At 38.4% G+C, this 19731-nt stretch overlaps 1 protein-coding gene and 1 long non-coding RNA gene across 3 annotated transcripts in view; one reads left to right on the plus strand and one right to left on the minus strand.

Annotated features, from left to right (window-relative positions):
• Positions 1-6805: 6805 nt before the first annotated feature.
• Positions 6806-8870, minus strand: LOC120749466 (uncharacterized). Its single transcript, XR_005699662.2, has 3 exons — positions 8738-8870; positions 7796-7868; positions 6806-7107 (listed from the first exon to the last, which is right to left on the minus strand). It is a non-coding gene; the product is annotated as an uncharacterized LOC120749466 (long non-coding RNA).
• A 1586-nt stretch (positions 8871-10456) lies between these two features.
• Positions 10457-19731, plus strand: part of COG6 (component of oligomeric golgi complex 6) — a 56686-nt gene continuing 47411 nt past the window's right edge. The window contains exons 1-4 of one of the 2 annotated variants that reach the window (XM_040055393.1): positions 10457-10611; positions 11176-11319; positions 11650-11721; positions 15032-15090. In XM_040055393.1, the coding sequence (XP_039911327.1) occupies positions 10486-10611; positions 11176-11319; positions 11650-11721; positions 15032-15090 (401 nt within the window). In that variant the 5' untranslated portion in view covers positions 10457-10485. Of the gene's footprint in view, positions 10612-10684; positions 10832-11175; positions 11320-11649; positions 11722-15031; positions 15091-19731 lie in introns of those variants that run through there. The other variant, XM_040055394.2, reaches the window with a different exon arrangement.

The following is a 19731-nucleotide window of genomic DNA, read 5'->3' on the forward strand; positions in this document are numbered from 1 at the left end:
TCCATTCATAGAAGAATTGTAATGCCAGCTCTTGTCAGCTGAAACCCAAACAGAACTCACTTTCAGGTGTATCAATGTCCAAAACATGTTCTCAGTGGGGGAAGGACCAAGCTCCTTTTTTTACAACTCTCCAAAAGGTTTGTCATTAGTAAATCCAGTATGTATGTAGCAGTCATATACCTACATGGGTATGCGTTTATTGTATATATGTGTATTCCTAATACAGATATATGGATTTTATATATATATCTATAATACATATATAGGTATAGATACAGGAGACCAGGCTGGTCAACCAGGACCTGCCTTTTGTAAATCCACGTAGGCTGAGCTTGATCCCCTGGTTGTCCTGCATGGGCCATGCAATGGCACACAGGATATCTCTTCCATGACCCTGCCTGGTGCCAAAGTCAGGCCTAGTTCCCCAGATTCTCCTTCCAACCCTTCTTGTAGATGGGTGCAATATTTATTAATTTTCAGTCGGCTGGAACTTCTGCAGGAACTTCTGCAGGAACTTCTTAACCAGGACTGCCGAGTGATTGAGAGTGGTTTGGCAAGCTCTTTTCATGAGTTCCCTCACTACTCTGGGGTGGATTATCAGGCCCCATTGACTTGGGCATGTCTAACTGCCATAGCAGGTCACTATTCATTTCCTCTTGGTTGGTGGGGGCTTCATTCATCTCCCATACCTGCTCTGGGAAGACCTCTCAACCCTCTCTGGGAAGGTTCAGCACTGAGAGTGTTCTCACGATATTATATTGAAACAAAACAACCTGCTCAGAGATTGTGCTTTTGCAATATAACTACATATTTCAATATTCCTTTTCCTGATGAAAAAGCTAATTAGCAAGGTCGTTACAGTTACCACTTATAAGGGGGAAGATAGTAATTTCATTAATGTGCTCACAGGAACTTCATTTATATTACCTCTTAACCTTTACAAGGATATTACAATTTCAATAATTAATTGCTTTTTGCCATTTAATTTGCAGTTTACCATTTTCAAGGGAAATTGCCCATTAAAACAAGGATTTTTTTTTTTTTAAGGAATTTTTTTTTTTACTTAAGTATACACCTAAGCTGGCCTTAGAGAAACTAGATATTTGCTAAGCCATTTTCATGTTTGAGTAGAGAGGACTCTGTACTAGCTCTGCATAATAAAGAACTGCCCATTGCTTGAGTCCTTAGACATTTGGAGAAAAATGAGACAGAATGGGGCTGAGGCAGTGACAAAAAGGGAATTAATTATCCTCTTCCTTCAGATCTCAAAGGCAATGAATTCTTCCTCTCTTATTGATGCAGTAAGAATTTACTTTCTTCTTTCTTTACAACCATCTTGTTTCTTCAGCTGAAGTTAATTTATGCTGCAATACCCATCCGTGAGGACTTCCGTTAACTTCAGTGACTGAAAAAAATAAAGGAGCTTCGGCTCAACCTCGTAAAACACAGAAATTCTGTCTGTGAATCACCAAGAACTTAGGTGTATCCTAAGATAGCGTCTGACACTTCAGAGAATGGAGCTCAACATATGCATTCCTGCTCACACTCACTTATCTTGTAAAACAACTACAAATTAATGAATCAGACATAAGTCAGTATCCTTGTAGTAGTATGCTGGCATATTTTCACTAGTGATAGTAGAATTTGTGTCCAAATCCCATCATACTGAAAGAAATTTGGATAAATATTGGTATCTGAGAAGGTGATCAATGCATTCCAAGTGGGCATGCCTGTGATAGGGTGAAACACATACTTCTGAGAGAGGGATTTGCATGGGAAGATGGAGAGAGGGTGACAAAATTAATGAAGAGGCACAGGAGAAGAAGGAAAAGAAGCAGGTATGAGCTAGACTGCAGCATTGATTTATGAATGAAAATGTAAACACTTTTTCTGATTCAGGTGCAAAAATTAAACTAGCCCTTGGGCAGTTCTACCTTTTCAGCTGGCAAGTTCATACTATGTCATCCAAAATGATATACATCTGCATGATATGTCACATGCTGACAGGCACCAACTAGACAATTTTGCTGTGGAAACAAGACATTTTAATTTTTAATTGTAAAATCAAACCTCCTGGTTTTTTTACCCCTTTTCCCATGAGTATAAGGAGAACCTGGCGTTACACCAAGATTCAAACACAATATTTAATTTTCACAGTACTGAAGCTGGGATATACTCTTAGAATTATTTGCAGAGAAGTCAAAAGTCACTGTCAGAAAAATAGGGGTAGAAAATTGTCTACTCAATAGTCCAGTGCACAATTTTTCTATGAAGTCAGGGGAGAGGACTGGGTAGGAATCTGAGGATGAATTGCCTTCTGAAAGTGCCTTTCTTCCCAAGGTCTGATAGGACAGTTCCCTATGGATTTTTCCTTTGACTTTTAGGTGTTAGAAGATTGTTGAGATGTATCCCTCTAGAAGTTCTTAATTATATCTTCAAGTGTTCCAATATTCAAGTTGAAGAAAGCAAGAATAAATTCAGGCTACTTAATATTAAGAGTACCCTATGTCAGCACAATGGATCAGCAATTACACCACAGCAAAATAATCCCTTTTTGACCAGTAAAAGGAAAGTCTAGCTCCAGGCCAGCATGGGTATTTCTTGTCATAAACTTTCTTCAATGAGGCACAAATACATTAATTTTGCCAGTTAGTGCTGCAATCTGGTTAAAGCCCCTGACGCTTTTCTTTGAGATATTACCATGCCTATATTATTAGTACTCTAAAACTTATCACATAAAAAGACATGTATGGGACAAAAGCAGAAAGAAGCCTCTAATCATAAAAATTAAAGCAAAAATATCCTTTCAAAACCTCTAGACTGGCAGTTCACTCAACATGACATTTGCTTTTTGACAGGCATGTGCTGTGCATGCACAACAATATTTTAAGATGACATTATTTAAAGAAAGTTGACAGTGATGGGTGATGTTTATTCAGACTGATGATGCTCTGAAGAGAGATTTACCTGCATGGACAAGAAAGTTGCTAGTTTGCAAGCAAAAGGAAGCTTGGGGTCTGTTCTGGGGTACTTGATAATCTCTTGCAATTAGTACTGTAACTGGAGGTTGCTGGAAATGCTCCTTGAGGTTCTGCCAGGGAATGTGAGTGCTTCACAAAGCTGTTGACACCATTCTGTACACCTAGCCTCACCAACCTAGTCAGCTGCAGTAGGTGGCAACACAGAACTCCTGCTTTGTCAAAACTCCTATCTGAGCAGAAAACACACAACACTTTTTCCTACCAGAGTAACTGTCACCGAGACACACAAAGCAATCACACGCAGACAAGAGATTTTTGCAGAGGTTCTTCTGATCCAGCTCCCAGCTGAAAGAGCAGAGAGAAGAGAGCCCTTTGTTTATTTTTTTACTTTTTATACATTTGTGGGTCTAGCAGAAGATTGGCTTTTTGGGGTTTCCCCCCCTCAGCCTCAGTGGCCAGACGAATTGTCAGTTGCAATTGTTTTCAGGTTAGAAATATGCAAACAAAGGACAGAGAATGAAAAACAAAGGATTTGTTTATATTACTTCTGTGGGAAAGGTAGAAAACTGCTCTAATATTCTACAGTAACTAAAAGATCTGACTCCATGTATGAAAATCAAAAGGCTAATAAAAAAACTCAGAAAAACCAGGGTAACAAGTAACCACAGAGCAACAGCAGTACTACCCAGCCCATCACCATGCTCCCTCTAGATGTCCTGCAGCCCACTGGTGATCCCAGACCACACTAGGTCACCATCAGGCTGCCAGTTCTTGGCAGAGACTCACTCCATCCCCACTATTTCAGACTGCAAATAAATAAATATGAGCCGCATATACGAAAGTTTAGAAACAACACTTGCCTGCCCTCGGGGACACAATTACTTGCTTCCAGTGCATCAGTGATGGGGATGCTAGTCCTGTAATAATGCCATGAAGGCAGAAATGACCACCAGAAAGGGATGCCGGGTAATTTTAGCAAGAAACTGAAGGTTTAAATGTATTTCATTTGGAGGTGAGCAGATCTTTGAATAGAAATTGTTTGCAATTTGCAGTCAACTGTGGTGACTGCAACTGGTGTCAGCCATTAAGTAATAAGATATTTTTATCCACAGCAGCTCTCCAGCATCTCTGAGGGTGATGGCATCTCGCCAAGGCTTTGGAAGGGCTATGTGAGCTGACGCACAAAGATGAATGGTTGAGGCCAGCCCAGATGACACTTCTGAGTCGACTTTACAGAAAGAAACAACCCCAAATATACCAGGTAGCTCCACACTAGAGCTGCTGAGAAGCTGTTTGGCCATGCTTCTGACAGATGTCTGAGAGTGTGACTTCTGGCATTTTGGAAGCTTTTATTTCTCCTGAAGTAGCAATAAAGTTCCATTAAATTCAGCCAAACAGAATTGTTATGAGCACTAGGAAAATCTATTTATGACAGCCATACCTGTAAAATTAGGTTGGTGTTTCATTACTGCTATGAAAATTGCCATGATCATCAACATGCTTTTTGCAACTTTTACTAACAATATCCCTAAAGTGTTCTTTCTCAAGACAATGACTTTTGTGGTGAAGCTGTTTTTGCCTCAATTTTTGCCTCACGCCCCACTACTGCTTTTTCCCTCAAGAGCTCCTTGTGCGCTCATGGTTCCAGATACACTTTTGCCTGAAAAATATGTTAGCTGCCATTTAAAAGGGAGTTTCTACATGCCAGATGTCCCTGACCATATAATCTTGTCTGTTCTGTGCCACTACATACATCTGTGTAGGATTTGCTGGGCTAGCAAGGTGAGAATTCTATCATCTTATGCTATTATGCAACTACATCTCAATCAACAGCTACCAGATCCAGCAGAGCAGTTACTAACATTAAGGACTGTACTTTGGATACTGACTATGGTAAAGAAATTGCCTGGAGCTGAGAGAAACCTGTCACACTACCCTGCCTGTATGGCAGAAGTTGTGTGTGTTGATGAAAAAAGGGCAAGAGGGCAGAAGCTGTATAATAGGAGTTTAAAAGAAGCTTTGGAAAATTCAAATAGGCTTCAAAACACACACCAGCCAGTCAATGTAATAAAAAAAAGTGAGACAATGACAGGGAAGGGCTGCAAAAATGCACTTCATTCTACAATTTGTCTTGGAGTCCTGTATGAATCCTGAATGACAGAAATATATGCTTCATTTATCAAAGTCTTCAGTAACCTGAACTGTAAAAACCAAGTGACCATAGTGGTTGGGTTCTGGGAATAACAGAAATGCTCCGGTGAAGAATAGTCATAGCTGATCACTAGCTGGGGGGGCTTAAGGCAGTGACTGAGTTTCCACTAAGAGATCACAAGAGGATCCTGTTCACAAGAAACATACCAGAAAAGTCAAAGGAGGAAAAAACGAAGAGATTTCACAGAGATCCATAAGGTCTGGATTATAATTCAGCAGTTGGAGTCAAAATTTGCCACAGTTATGGTCTTTGTGCTATTGATGTACTGACTCAAAAGGTATTTTTCTAATGCTGTCATTCTTGCAATTTATTAGATCTACCTTTTGCTTTTCATGATCCAGGTCATGACCCTGTCATGATCTCATAGAGGACCTTTCGTTGATCAGCTGATCTGAGGGCACTGCCCAGTAATTTAGGTATTGTTCTGTAGATTTTCTTTGCTAGACATTGACTTCAACTGAGATCAGGATATAATGGAGGATACTGCTTCTTTGTGGTGAAGTAGTTGTAATTTTTGTTCTGTTGTTTGGGTTATTTTTATTTCACCTATAAAACAGAACATATTCCAGAGGCTTTTTGCCAGCAGGACATGGACAGTCATTGCTTGAAGAGATAGATCAGCAGGTCTGGCATACATCATTATGATTTCTTATGTGTCCTGCTTCTAATTTTTTTTTTTTTTTTTTTTTTTTTTTTGGCAAAAAAAATCCTCTTTGTTGCTATATTTTTATTATAATGGTAAAAGTAATCGTCTATATTAGAGATCTTGTCAGCATACTAGTGAGCATATGCAAATTAAGACAAGCTTTATACTTCAGCCACAGAGACATGGTGTCACTAAGGTGATGCAGTTAATCAGCCAGAAGATATTTGTTCTCATAACTCCATGATCTAAACCATTTGTTTCTGGTTTTTTCTTAGGTGAAATTTGGGCCCTCACTGAAGTGAGTGGCAGTGCCATGACCAATGCAATTGACCTTGCCAGAGATGTGGCCACATAGTTTAGACAATCACTTCTTTAGAAAAGTCTTTTATTTTGTAGTATTCCAGAATCAAATAAATTTAGACTAAACCCTATTAGTTTTGCTGATATAGTAATTCCCTTGAAATCAATGGTCGGGTTTTTTAGCAGAAGATGAACAGGAAGATTTCATGGGTTTGATATGTATTAAAGTGCACACTGTACTGTTAATGTTATCTTTTCAGTGAGTTATAACAAACAGAACTTTTATAGCTCCTCAGCCAGGTGGCTGATTCAGCATCAAATACATTAGAGCCACTACTGCTGACTGTGAGGTACAACAATAAATCCTCAAGTGAGATAGCATGAGCTAACCTAAAACTTCAGAACTGAACATTCTCCTGGACCTTCAAGGGGCATGAACAGGTTTCACTACATGACTACATGTTGCTGTCAGAGTGACCTTTGGCCAAATCATTCACAGTCATATTTCCAATTTACAGATGATGTCAACACTGTCGGAGTTTTTAAAAAAGTTGTTAGCTCTGGAAATAGATTGATTTGGTCTGGTGAAAAGATTCTACAATACTAACCTCTAAGAAAATAAATAATTTAAAAATCCAGCTCTAATTGACTTAAAGACACAGAACATTCCCCTGTGCTCCTGCCTATCAGTTGGATCTTATAGTCCAACCTTAGCACAAAAAGACATCAAATACTGAAGAAAGGAATAATTTCATGGCAGAGAACTAGTGAAGATTATAAGGCAATGGTGGATTTCTTTTGGGTTATGCTGTGTGCAGTGGAGAGCCTGGCAGAGCCAAGTTCCACTCTCCTGATCATCTATAGGGACATCAGCAAAAAGGGCTGTAAACATTTTCACAGGGATGGCATAGCTGAGCAGCAATCTGACGCAGCCAGCTCCCTTCAGATACTCTTCTTCACTGCAGGATCTGTAAATTGTATGCAAAATAGCATAGTCAAATTGTTTTCATCTAATATACTCTAAGAAAAATACAACTGATTATGGGCATTAGTTACATGACCCTTCATGTCCCTGACTTCATAAAGCTTCCTGTTCTTATGTGCTCTGTGCATCATATTGAGGAAAGCTCTGCAATTGACTTTCCTTCCTTCCCTCCTTCCCTCCTTCCCTCCTTCCTTCCTTCCTTCCTTCCTTCCTTCCTTCCTTCCTTCCTTCCTTCCTTCCTTCCTTCCTTCCTTCCTTCCTTCCTTCCTTCCTTCCTTCCTTCCTTCCTTCCTTCCCTCCTTCCTTCCTTCCTTCCTCCCTCCCTCCCATCTTTTAATTTATTCATATGTTTTCTTTTTTCTTCATCACAGAAATCTTACTTTGTCACTCTCATTTGCCTATGACAACACCCATAACAAGGGCTATTCCTTCTTCTTTGTGTTTAAGAAAGTAATTTCTTTATGTCCTGCTCTGTCACTCCTCTTTTGCCACAGGGTAGGGAAATATATCCAGCCATGTCTTTGACCCTGGTCTACCAATTTATCCACTGAAGTTTTACTACTACTTAGCCTTTTGTGGAACAAATTTAGTTACTACTACAAACTATTTTTTGTCTTTTTCTTCAGAAAGTGCATGTGCTCCCACACATTTGAAAGTACACCAGTACTTACTAGTTTTGGCTATGTAGAGAGCAGGTGACATTCCTGACCACACCTTGTTCTGCAGGTTGAACCGTGCTCCTGTCTGTGCACCAAACAAGTGGTTTATGAATACTTTCACCAGCTGCATAGTGGTAACAGTTGTGAAACAGTTTTGCTGTCTGAGAAGGAAAGCCCACAAAACCAGAAACCACCACAGTAAGGAACTAAGATAAGAAAACTAACAGAAAATACCCCATGTCAGACATTTCTTTACTGACACCTGTAGTTCTGCTGCAATGTCAAGCATTGGTAAGGGAACTTGCAGTGGAGTAAATTACACGCACTACACAAACTGTCTACCAGTGACACACAGAAACTGATAACTGAAATTAAAGTACCTTCTGGCAGTTACAGAGGATAAAATTCCACATATTTTATCCTGCAGTGTACATCCAATTGACTTAACAGGATGTTTGCTGGTGGGCAAACAGACTGTAAGAATGTCCTGCCAAACCCACCTTGTGATGCATACAAGCCGTGGCACACCAGGTGGGTTCTAGATGGTGATTTGATTGCAAGTCACATTTGCATTTTTGTTTAAAAGATCTGTTCTGAGGAAAATCTACCCTGCAAATATTTTTTGTATCAGAAAAAGAGAGGATTTATTTTTATAACTTCATCTAATAGTCCTAAAAGATGAACAAGATATAAGTACTGGTATCCTCAGACAAACACCTTTTAAACTTATGAGAGGTAAAAAATCGCTCCCTTGATTATATCTTCTCATTTTTTCAAAAGAACATATGCATAGATAAATACATGCTGTTTCAAAACTCCATTGATTCCTGTCAGTCCAATGTTTTACATTAGCTAGAAGCATTCTGGCTCATGAAACACATTCTTGAAGAAATGCACACCCATTAAGAAGCATCTGAAAACAGAACTGGTTGCTTCAAAAGAAAATGCATGTACCAACTAATAGAGGGAATTCTTTCTGGCTCCTTGTATGTTTGTGGTAGAACTTGTTGGACAAGACTTGGCAATGGTCATGACTTATCTGACACTTGTGTTTCAGATGTTGGAGCCTTTCTGACTTCAAGGTGTGCCTTCATTCTGTCAACTCATCCATCAGGTTAACAACATTTGAAGTGTTGTTCAAACAACTAACAACATCCAGCTTATAGGAGGGAGGGGATCTAACTAATAATAGGATTTTCTTGACATGCTTAATTATTAATTGCTTACACCTGTGATGACTGCAGGCTGTTTTATCTCTTCTGAATTGGAGAAGGGAGATCCTGGCTTCTGGAAGCTTGGTCAGAAATAAAGCACATCTAGAAGGAGTAAACATCGGTGTAATAGGGTGGATATAAAACGGAAATTAAGGAAAACAAGGTGTTTGAAAATACTTAAAACCTTCTTGCTGACTAGCCAAGAGTAGAAACAAGGCACTCCACAGACCATTCAGAAAAGCTGGCCTCTTATGTAGAGGATTTGTGTGAGGAAGAAAACAAATAAAAATTAAATAGATTAATATTTGTCACTCTCTCCATCACGCTAAGATTTCAAGGGCTCTGGTCATACAGTTTTTCCTTGAGGTAAATGACTCAAATGAAAAGAACAAATGATTAATGAATAAAACCATTCAGAAGCTCAGTGTTCCACCTTGGGCATAAAGGCAATGTCTACTTGACTTGCTTGCAGTTATTTTCAGGAAGGGTCTTCAGAAAAGCAATGTGAAATCCCCAAACTCCCAAAGAGTTTAAGCTACTGCATGAATCTCTGGGTTTTGACCACACATCATCAGACAAATGGAAAGGTGATGTTTTCACAGCTAATACCATGGTGGAACCCATGTCTTCTTACATAATAGCTGTGCACTGTTAGTCATCTTCTTTCCATGGCATTTTACCTTTATCTGTGTACCTGCTTTCTGTCTCTTGGAAAAGTACACAGAAATCCCTCCGCTGCACTTCAGCATTTCAGATGGGACAAGTGACAATACGAGAGGTCGCGGTCTTAAGCTGCACCCAGGGAAGTTTAAGTTGGATGTTAGGAGGAATTTCTTCGCAGAGAGGGTCATTGGGTATTGGAATTGGGCTGCCCAGGGAGGTGGTAGAGTCACCATCCCTGGAGGTGGTTAATGGAAAACTGGACATGGTACTCAAGACTATGGTCTGATTGACATGGTGCTTTAGGTCATAGGTTGGACTCGATGATCTCAGAGATCTTTTTCCACTTAATTTACTCTGTGATTTTGTGCTCTGAAGCAGTGAAGAGACCTTGGGAGTTCACCTCTGTGTTAGTAAATGCACAGCAGAAACAAGACAGCCTCCTTATTTTGATAGATACAGCCACTGCTGTTAGCTTGTACAACAGAGATTTAACTTCTTTCCTTTCTTGCTTTGCTCATAATTAAAGCCGTTTTTGTTTGTGAAATAAACACAGCTACCTCGCCTCATGAAGTTAACCCTATATCATCGACTCAAAATCCTTTATTTAGCGAGTAAATTATTTTAATTATTAATTTTTTAAATTTTATGTATTTTTACTTTATCAATAAAAACAAACAAATTAACAGAAAACCCCGGGTGCCGCTTTGAACCAGGTGAGGCCCGGCCCTAGAGCCGGCCTGCGTTAGGCCGGAACCAAATGCTCGGAGCGCGTTTCCGCCGGAGCCGCTCCGCGTTGCAGCGCTGTGGCCGGGGCAGGCCGCAGCCATGGCCGACACCGCGGCGCCGCCACCGCCCGCTGCCCCCGCCTCGGGGCTCCCGCCTGCCCCCGGCACCAACCCGCTGTCCCGCAAGCTCAACAAGATCCTAGAGACGCGCCTGGACAACGACAAGGTGGGTCGGGCGGCGCGGAGGGACGGGGTGGGGGCCGGATGAGCCGTCAGGGGCCGCGGGCCCCGACAGGCTTCGCGGCGGGGGGGCGAGTCCTGCCGTACCCTCAGTTCCGCTGCGGAGCTGCGGGCAGCCCTTTGCAGCATTAATTACAATTAAAATCAGGTTTCGCTTCTCCGGCAACATGCCACGCTCCTGTTTTGTCCCTTCGGATCGTAGGGAGGTTTGTATTGCTTTCCTCGGAGGGCAGTTCTCAAGCTTTTTGTAATTTCAATGTTTTCTTGCTGTAGATAAGTCATTCATTTACAGAAAGTAGTCTTATTGGTTAAAGCTACTGTAAAATTGTAGACAATTTTTTTCTGTTGTATGAGAAGAAGAAAGGCTCAGCAATTATTTTAGTTGTTTGCCAACTGATGTAGAGTGTGTTAAGAGAGCTTTTCCTCTAAAACCATTTATTAGGTTTGCGGTTTTTTTACTAAGAACGTGAAGTTGGAGGGGTACAGAGTATTTAACCTGCTTCTTTGTAACTGCAGGCAGACGGATGATCCTTTTTTTTTTATTTTCTAGGAAATGCTGGAAGCACTCAAGGCTCTCTCGACCTTTTTTGTGGAGAACAGTTTGCGCACCCGAAGGAACCTGCGTGGAGACATCGAACGACGAAGCTTGGCCATAAATGAAGAATTTGTTCACATATTCAAGCAAGTTAAAGAGGTAATGTTTTTGCAGCATGACTAACTATTTTGCAATAGTTAGTTAAGTTAAAAAAAAAAAAAAAAGGATTAAGAGACAAATTAATTTTTCAGGACAGATACACTTTTACCGTAAAATTGTTTCACTTGTTGAAAGTGTTGCATTGGATGTTTCAAACAGATCCAAGTCCTGAGTGAATGTTGATATTTAGAGGCCAATTACTCTGCACTAACAGGGACCCTAGAGCAACAATGTTCATTGCAACTGGGGCATCTAATTGTGGTGGGAAACTGGGCCTGGACCCAGCATCTCTGATTAAAACCACAGTTACTGTTATTTGAACTTTTTTAGGAACTTGAGAGTATAAATGAAGATGTGCAGGCAATGAGCAGCTGCTGTGAAGACATGTCCAGTCGTTTGAAGGTAATATATAAATGGAAGTGCTTTGAATATTTTTCCTTTTGAGGTGTGACTATGTTCTTTTAAAAAGACGAAGAGTTATTTTTGAGGATTAACAGCTACACCAGGATGTCTCCATGGTATGCATATTATGTTATTTTAGGATATTAATATGCTTCTTTTTATTTGTTTAGAAAATGTATCAAGGAAGTAATTTTAATTTCTTCCAAACTGCAGTTCAAAATGCAGCCATATACTTATTTTGAGAATAGCAATGTGATATCCATGTGTGTGTCAGTGGAGAGAAAATATTTTATTAGATTTAAGGGCTAATTTGTGCATTTCCCTTTAAAAAGGCTTCTGCATTGACTGTGTCTGTTGAGTTATGTGTATAAGTATATTCATAGGAATATATATACACACATAAGTGTCAAGTATGGTCATAGGAAAGTATCTGGTAATTCAAAGAGGGAGAGACAAATCTGGTGTGGATCTTGTTTATTGATTTTGTTTCTTAATATTTTCTGAGAATGCTGATATGCAGCAAAACCAATTCTATTTCAGCTGAATCTGTAATGTTCCTGGTGGGGCTGAGGAGTGTAGGAAATTTGTGTTTTATGGTGCATTACTAAATCTGGCTTGGTTTTAAGGTACAAGTTCAAAATTCAGTGCAGTGATGAGTATAAACAGCTTATGGATGCTGAAGTGTAGATGTTTTGCCAAACCAAACCTGTTCCCAATACAGCACATAAGTTAAAGTATGCGAATAAGAATCTTTCACAAAAAAATCCAGTAAAAACTGTTGTTTTCCTGTCCATATGTGTGTGCGTGGATATTAGATATCCTCCTACTTAGGATAAATAAATCATTGTACAAATGCTTGTAGTTTGATGAACTTGTACCAAAAAATGTGAAAGTACGGTGCAGCCAAACTGCAGTACTTAATTTTCAGTTTTAGAAGGAACTGGGTAATGTGCCTCAGAGGTCTCAGAACTCTTTGAACATTGTTAATGGGGATATATTCCCTAGTGCAGTTCAGGAACTGTTAGACTAAGCTCTTAGATGTGGAAATGAGTCAAGTGTCCATGCAGATTTTTGCTCTTTTCTGTCTTTAGATCATGAAGTGTAACTGTCGTCTGTGATTTTTTTTTTTTTTCTTTTCCCAGAGTAGAGCCACCCTGCAGAGATTTCTTTTTTTGTTAAAGTCAGTAGGTAGTTTTGTTCTGTGCCCCACAGGAGGTTTCCTCTAGAGCCCTGTAGAACTCATAACTTGTCTTGATTCAATCTGTATTTTCTTTGTGTGAGTGTAAAGTTAATAAGCTCATGAGGTAGCACTCGGTTGTGAAATATTCTGGTACTTTATCTGTAAGTGGACATGACGACTTGCTGGCATGTGCTCAAGCTGAATTATAAGGTGAAAATGAGCTAAGTAGAGCAAATAGAAGATACAAAGAGAAGGATTTGGGGCATATAATGCAGAAAAGTGTGCAAAGAGAGTAGTATATTAAGAAAGCAGGACATGAAAGGGAATATATTTGGATAAGCCAAAAAGCTTTTTAGCTTTGTTATTTTGTAAATTTATAATACCATCTCATCCAAATAACCGTATATTGTCACATCTGATTTTAGGACAGTGACTTGATAAATACAGTGGCTGAAAGGGAGAGAAGGAGCAAGTGCTGAAATGGAATTCAGTGGGCTTGAAGTATAATGAAATTGCTAACTAATATACTGAGGTGGGGAGGATGAGAAAAATATTTCTGTTCTGAATATACAAGAAACATCAAATACCAACTTTCTGACTTTTCTAGCATGTCTGGTTCATTTCTGACAGTTACCTTGCTTGGTTAGATGTAAGCTCTTACATTTCATACATAAAATATGACAATATTTGGCATGTATTTGAATGCACATATGTAAATACTGGCTTCCTGGTGTATATAGCTAAATTCAGAAATAAATGCTTTTCCTTCTTTTCTGCTGGCCCGCTGTTAGCATTGTTCATGGTAATCAGTACTTCTGCCCAGAAAGTACTGGAAAGGAAGGAAATTTCTTCTTTTTTGTTTATTAAAATTTGCAATTAAGTTGGACATGAATTGTTACATGAATTGTCCTACTTTCACCTTCCAAAGAATTCCTGTACCTTGGCTGCTTTTCTCTTGTAACTACAGTAGTGGCAGATAGAAAGGCTGAAGTGAATCAGTGTGTACAGATACTTTTGTTAAGCTTCTCAGGGGGTCTCAAGACTGGCATCTTCAATCTGGCAAGCTGTAATTTGGCTGTAGCACAGTATTATTCACACAGAATGTCTTTATTGCCATTTCCACCTCTTCATTTGCAGTATTATTCTATACTGAATGCATTTTGATTTTAGGAATTTTTTTTTTAAATCATCTCAGTTTTTCTGCATAGGGGATCACTGGTGGCATCCAGTGTGCAGCCAAAAATTCCAGATGTCTTTTAGCTTTTTACAAAGCAATAAGTTTCAGAACTCTTTAACTTCAGTTGCAGCAATTCTTTTAGTTATGCAGTTGCTGTCTGATGCAAAATTGTTTCCCATGCACTGCCATCATTTAATATTTAGGGCTGTGATGAACTTCCTAAGAAAATTGCTCTTAGAATGATAGAATCATTTAGATTGGGAAAGATTTCTGAGATCATTAAGTCCAACCTAGCATTGCCAAGTCCACCACTATCCCATGTCCCTCAGTGCTACACCTGCACATCTTTTAAATACCTCCAGAGATGGTGATTCAACCACTTCCCTGAGCAGCCTGTTCCAATGCCTGACCACCTATTCAGTGAAGAAATTTTTCCTAATAATTGTCCTTGGTCCATGCAGCTCTGTAAGCTGTTGGCCTGTAGAGCTAGGCTTGCTTAGACTAGCAGAGCTGGGTTCATCATCTTTTAAAGTCTGGGTGGATACTGGTACTGGGCAGTTCAGCATCCTAAGGAATTTGTTTCATTTTTTTATTTTGTGACAGCAAACAATTTACAGTTGATGGGCAAACAAAATAATCGTAACTATTTCTAATGTTTATCGTGTTTCTCTATTAAATATAAATTTAAAATAAACTGTGTGGATATAAATGTATATAAGTATGAAAATATATATGGATAAGGGTAAAGATTTTTTTTTTTTTTTTTTTTACTGCCTGGACATAGGGACAGTTAATGAATACTTGTTTCAAGAAGGCCTTTTGTTTCAAAGAGTATACTCTTTAAATTGCTTATAGTCAGAAAGCTTCAAAAGTATTACCTAATTTAAAGATTGTTTAAAACAATTGATATGTTTGTCTTTTTCACATGCTTAACAATTCTAATCATATTCTAGGCAGCAAAGGAGCAAACCCAGGACTTGATTGTAAAAACCACAAAACTCCAGGCAGAAAAGTACGTATGCCACCTTATTTATTTGATAGAATTTTCTTTTAGTTGTGACTCTGACATTTGGATTTACGACTTTGGGGTTTTTTCCAATACTATATATGTTTTTAGCTCAATTGCACTCTTAGCTTATTGCTAAATGATCCAAAAAGGTAAGAATGTATGTTAGCGTTTGTTTCAATAAAAATTGGCTTCTTGGGGAAAACAATTAGTTATGGTGGTAGTGCGTGCTAAGTATGGCCGTGCTCTGCCTGAGGTCTGTTGATAATGTAAGTTACATTGTGTCGTAACAGATATGGACCAACTCAATTTCTCATCGGTTTGGCAGGCTGCTTGTTATGAATGCTCTGTATGCAGTGGAAATCTCTCTCTTTTTCAGGGACTGTATGAGGGAATGCAAAGTTGGATTCTAACCTACTCTGCCGTGTTTAAAGCTGACTGTAAAATACAGGAGTGCTGTTTAATGAGCCTAGGGCAGACCACTTTTTCCATTCGTTCTCCAGCCTCCTGTGGAAGAAAAGATTTGTGTTTTTCCTCCTTTCAGTATTTTTATTCCTGAGAAGGGGATAATAGCCAATGATGAAGTCAAGCGGTCTTTATTGTTTTTACGGCTAGGATGTATGGTTTTATAGCTTCAAGTTTTCTCGGTGTAGAAGAATGAATCTTCTTGCTTTATGAGCTTTCTTCGGAAAATTATATACCGTTCACTGGAGGTTAGAAATAATTATTTTACAGTAGTAAGTTTCTAGTAGAAGTTATGGTTTTGGATAGCTCTCGGTGAGCTTTCAAAATCAGTAGGTTTATGATATGAGCTTCAATAGGAAATGGATTAAGTCTGAATATGGAGTCTAATCTGTACATATTTTAAATGTTGAATGTAGAATAACTGCATAAAGTCAAATACTGGTTCATATAAAGTGAAGGATTTGGTAAAGACACTTGAAGTAAGTGAGCAGAAGTCTTAGAAAATGTATCATTTTGAATATGAGTATGTGAAGTAGTAGGACAGAGAAATGGTCATATATTTTGTAGTCTCAAGAATCTGAAAGCTGCTTTGATTCTTTGTTCTGAAGCAGAATGAGAGATATTAAGACCAGTTCCAAGTGGTGTATGTCTAATTGGCCTTAAATTCCATTAAAGGATATTATGCAGCCTGTACATCAGTACCTCCCCAATACGGACCTTACTTGCACTATTATGTACTTAAAAGACTTTCTGCTAATTCCTTTAAAAGGCAGAACATCTCCCAGGTGTGAAGAGGACAAATGTTTAGTAAGTAGTCTGTCCCTCTAAGGGTCTGTGTGACCTCACCGTGCACATATAGGAAAAAGTTTAGAAGTTTATTTTTTAAGTATACAATGAAGTACACATGAGCAGAAGCCAAAAAGTACTTGTGACTTGTACAGTCTGATAGTTATGGAAGATTAGTAATACCATTTATTAGCAAAGTTGAATTTTTTCCCGTCTAAACATACGGAAAATTGTGAAGACTGGTTCCATTTGGGACATTTTAGTAATTTATTCTTTTAACTTGTTAAAAGACCCTTTGTTCTGATGCATTCCTTTGGTTTACATCGGGCACATGAGGAGGCATCTACTGCCAGATATTACGGGATTCTTGAACACCTGAAATCTTGCCTCTGAAAAAGTACAGGTCTTAAATTGCTGATGTCTTTGACATTTTCTAGCCAGCAAATGAGTAAATGATGAAACTGGAAGGACATGGCTTCTCTGTCCTCTGAGGGTTGTCCTAAAATGCTGTCTGGTTGAAATGCAGAGATGAAAACTGGACCGGTTCTATTATGTTCTATTAGGCTTAGCATTTATGTGATTTACTTTAGCTGACCATGTTTTTATAGCTGGAAAAGTGTTAGGATATTTTTAAATGAACTGAAACTGAACGGAGACTGTAAACTTCCAGATTTCATGCATTTATGGTAACTAGGGATTTCTATTATTTTCCTTTTTTGCAGTACTTGGAACGGAATGGCTGTCTCAGTCTAGTGTTGGTACTAGGTTTTTTTTATACTAAGTAGTTTTGGCATTGTATTATCATCTATATAAGCAGTCGTAGCTCCAGGTGGTTTTCAGTCTCCAAAGCTTCTTACCTGAACTCTTGCTGTTTATCCTAGTCTCTCAGATTTGTGGTTTGAAGTTAGAGCTGCCCACCTGGAGTTTCCTGTAGGTAGTCCTGATGTGCGCTTTGGGACTTCCTGTATTGGTGAAATGTGGGAATTTAAGATATCTGCGTAAATATTTGGGATAGGAAATTAGATGTTTGTCTCAGATTTAGGTTAAAACTTCCGCATTCTTGGGTTTTTGCTTTGCAGCATTTTTTTTTTTCTTGTTACTTAATTTGTGAGCTTTAGACTTCCTTGGTATAAATGCTAAATATAGGCTCTTACGTAGATATCTACGTATGTTACATAGATAACAAATTTTAAAAGTAATTAATACAATTGCATTTTTATATTTGTGAATATTTCAGAGTTGGTGCATTTCTTTGGTCAGGTTGCTTATTCTGAATTTATTTCTTCTGTGAAGTCTAGTTAAAACTACTGTATATTATAAACAGTTTTACACAATTTGCCTTCATACTATTTAAATCATGGTATCTGCTTAGCATAGGAACTAAGATTTTTTTTCATTTTTCTTTAAAACTGAGACTTACCATAGCTTGATAGAACCATATAGTGTGAAATAAATTAGTCCACACATCCAACCCATCTCTTCATAAAAAAAGTTGAGTTATTGCTTCTCAGTAACGCAGAGTCTTGAATAGAGTGTTAATTTTAATGTATTTCATAGCAAACTTCTATAATAAAGAAAAACTGAGTTAGTTAATTTAGACAAATTTTAACAATTTTGGTAATTGTTAAAAATCCGCTTCCATTTCAGTTATCTTCAGTAGATTTGCGTACTTCTACTTGAGCGCACTAATACTGCTTTCAGGTTGCATTAGTTTTTTTATGTATAGTAATGAAGAGATTACTTTGTTTTCAAACAATGAACATATGCTGTGCTTTAAAAGATGTGGGTTTGTTTAATTGCTATTTCTAACAGGCTGACAGAAAAAGGATCTTGCTCCTTGAAGTGCAATTTTAATAATAGCTTCTTCTGACTTGTTGGTTCTCTGGTTATCATGTTATACTTGACTCCAGGTTTTGTTGGTTGGTTGGTTGTTTTAGTGCGGGGTGGGGTTTTGGGGGGATTTTCTGGTGGGTGGTTTTGGGTTTTTTTTGGTGTGAGGCTAAAAATGTACTTGCAATACTGAATTACTTCACCTTGCACAGGGAACAAGCATCCCAGAGTTCAGTAATTCCCACACCAGAGAAATAACTTGAATAACTTGTTTAGTTCCAAATACTCTATGCAGAATGCCAGAAGACTGGCTTCATAGTAATTCTACCAGCCACTTAATAAGATGATGTTGTGCAAGATGATGTGGTGTTTTTGAGGTTAGCCACAAGTTACAATCATCAATGTAAAAAATGAGAAGAGAGACTAGAAGGTAATACTTGCAATATTAATTCTTACAAAATTAAGTAAGAGCAGTTATGTAAATATATGTATATACTCAGGGGCTTTGCTGAAAATGAGTCTGCAGAAATACGAAAGTTGTTGAGAGCTAGAACTAGTGTTCTAGAAGTAAAAACCACAATATTCTGAAAACTGTTACGACTGGAAATGGCTCAGACAGATATTTCTTGAGTCAGGTTACTCGTTCAGAGCTTTTGTGGAGGTTATGCGCTTGAACACATTTACGAACTATCTTATTTTTGTATCCTCTCTTGATTGTGTTCTTAAACAGAGCAAAATTTGTGTTTTGGTGTCAGAATCATTGTTATATCGATTTCAGAAAAGCCATTTACATAGCCCTGGGATTGTTTTACTTTTTAAAATACAATTAAATAAGATTCCTTGACAGGAATGTAAGCGTGTACTTCAGTTTGTTTTAATTGAATTACATTACATTCAGGCTTGATCTTTATTTAAAAAACATCAAGCACCATTCTTGGAATTAAGTCAATTATTTGGCTGTCACCTCTGTGCTCAGTACAAGCTCAGAAGTGAGGAAAAATGTTTTGAAGTCAACGTCTGCTTCAGTAGGACCACGCTACTGATCTCTCATCCTTGTCTCTTGGTGGTGCCTTTTACCTTTTCTAACAAATAACTTTTTTGCCATAGTCAATTTGGAAATGATGCAGGAAGTTCAGTGCTATTTGTAGCAGGTTAGAGAGGTTTGCTTTTATCAGCCTATGCTAAGAAAAGTGGTGGTCTGGTGGTTTGCATTGATGAGATGTATTTCATATGTTGACCTTTTGAAACTTGTATTTACATTTATTCCCATGAATGTGCTTCATTAGAAAAAGCAGTGATTGCCTAAACTTAATTATAATTCCATGTGAGAGAGGATGAAGACTTGAAATTCTGAGGCTCATTTTCTATCCTGATTTGTACCAAAGTAAAGCATAGGTGACAAGGTGTAGCAGAGGAATAAAACCAGCTGAAATGGATCTGAAAGAAGCAAAACTAACCTGTCACATTCTAGCCATGACCAGCAGAGAACATGCAAAGCCTTATTTTCTTGCCAGCTTTTCTTCTTGGCAATTCTGTTGAAACATGAAGCACTCTTGGTCAGTATGA

Source organism: Hirundo rustica, chromosome 2 (genome assembly GCF_015227805.2).
Source record: "Hirundo rustica isolate bHirRus1 chromosome 2, bHirRus1.pri.v3, whole genome shotgun sequence".
NCBI classification, from domain to species: Eukaryota; Metazoa; Chordata; class Aves; order Passeriformes; family Hirundinidae; genus Hirundo; species Hirundo rustica.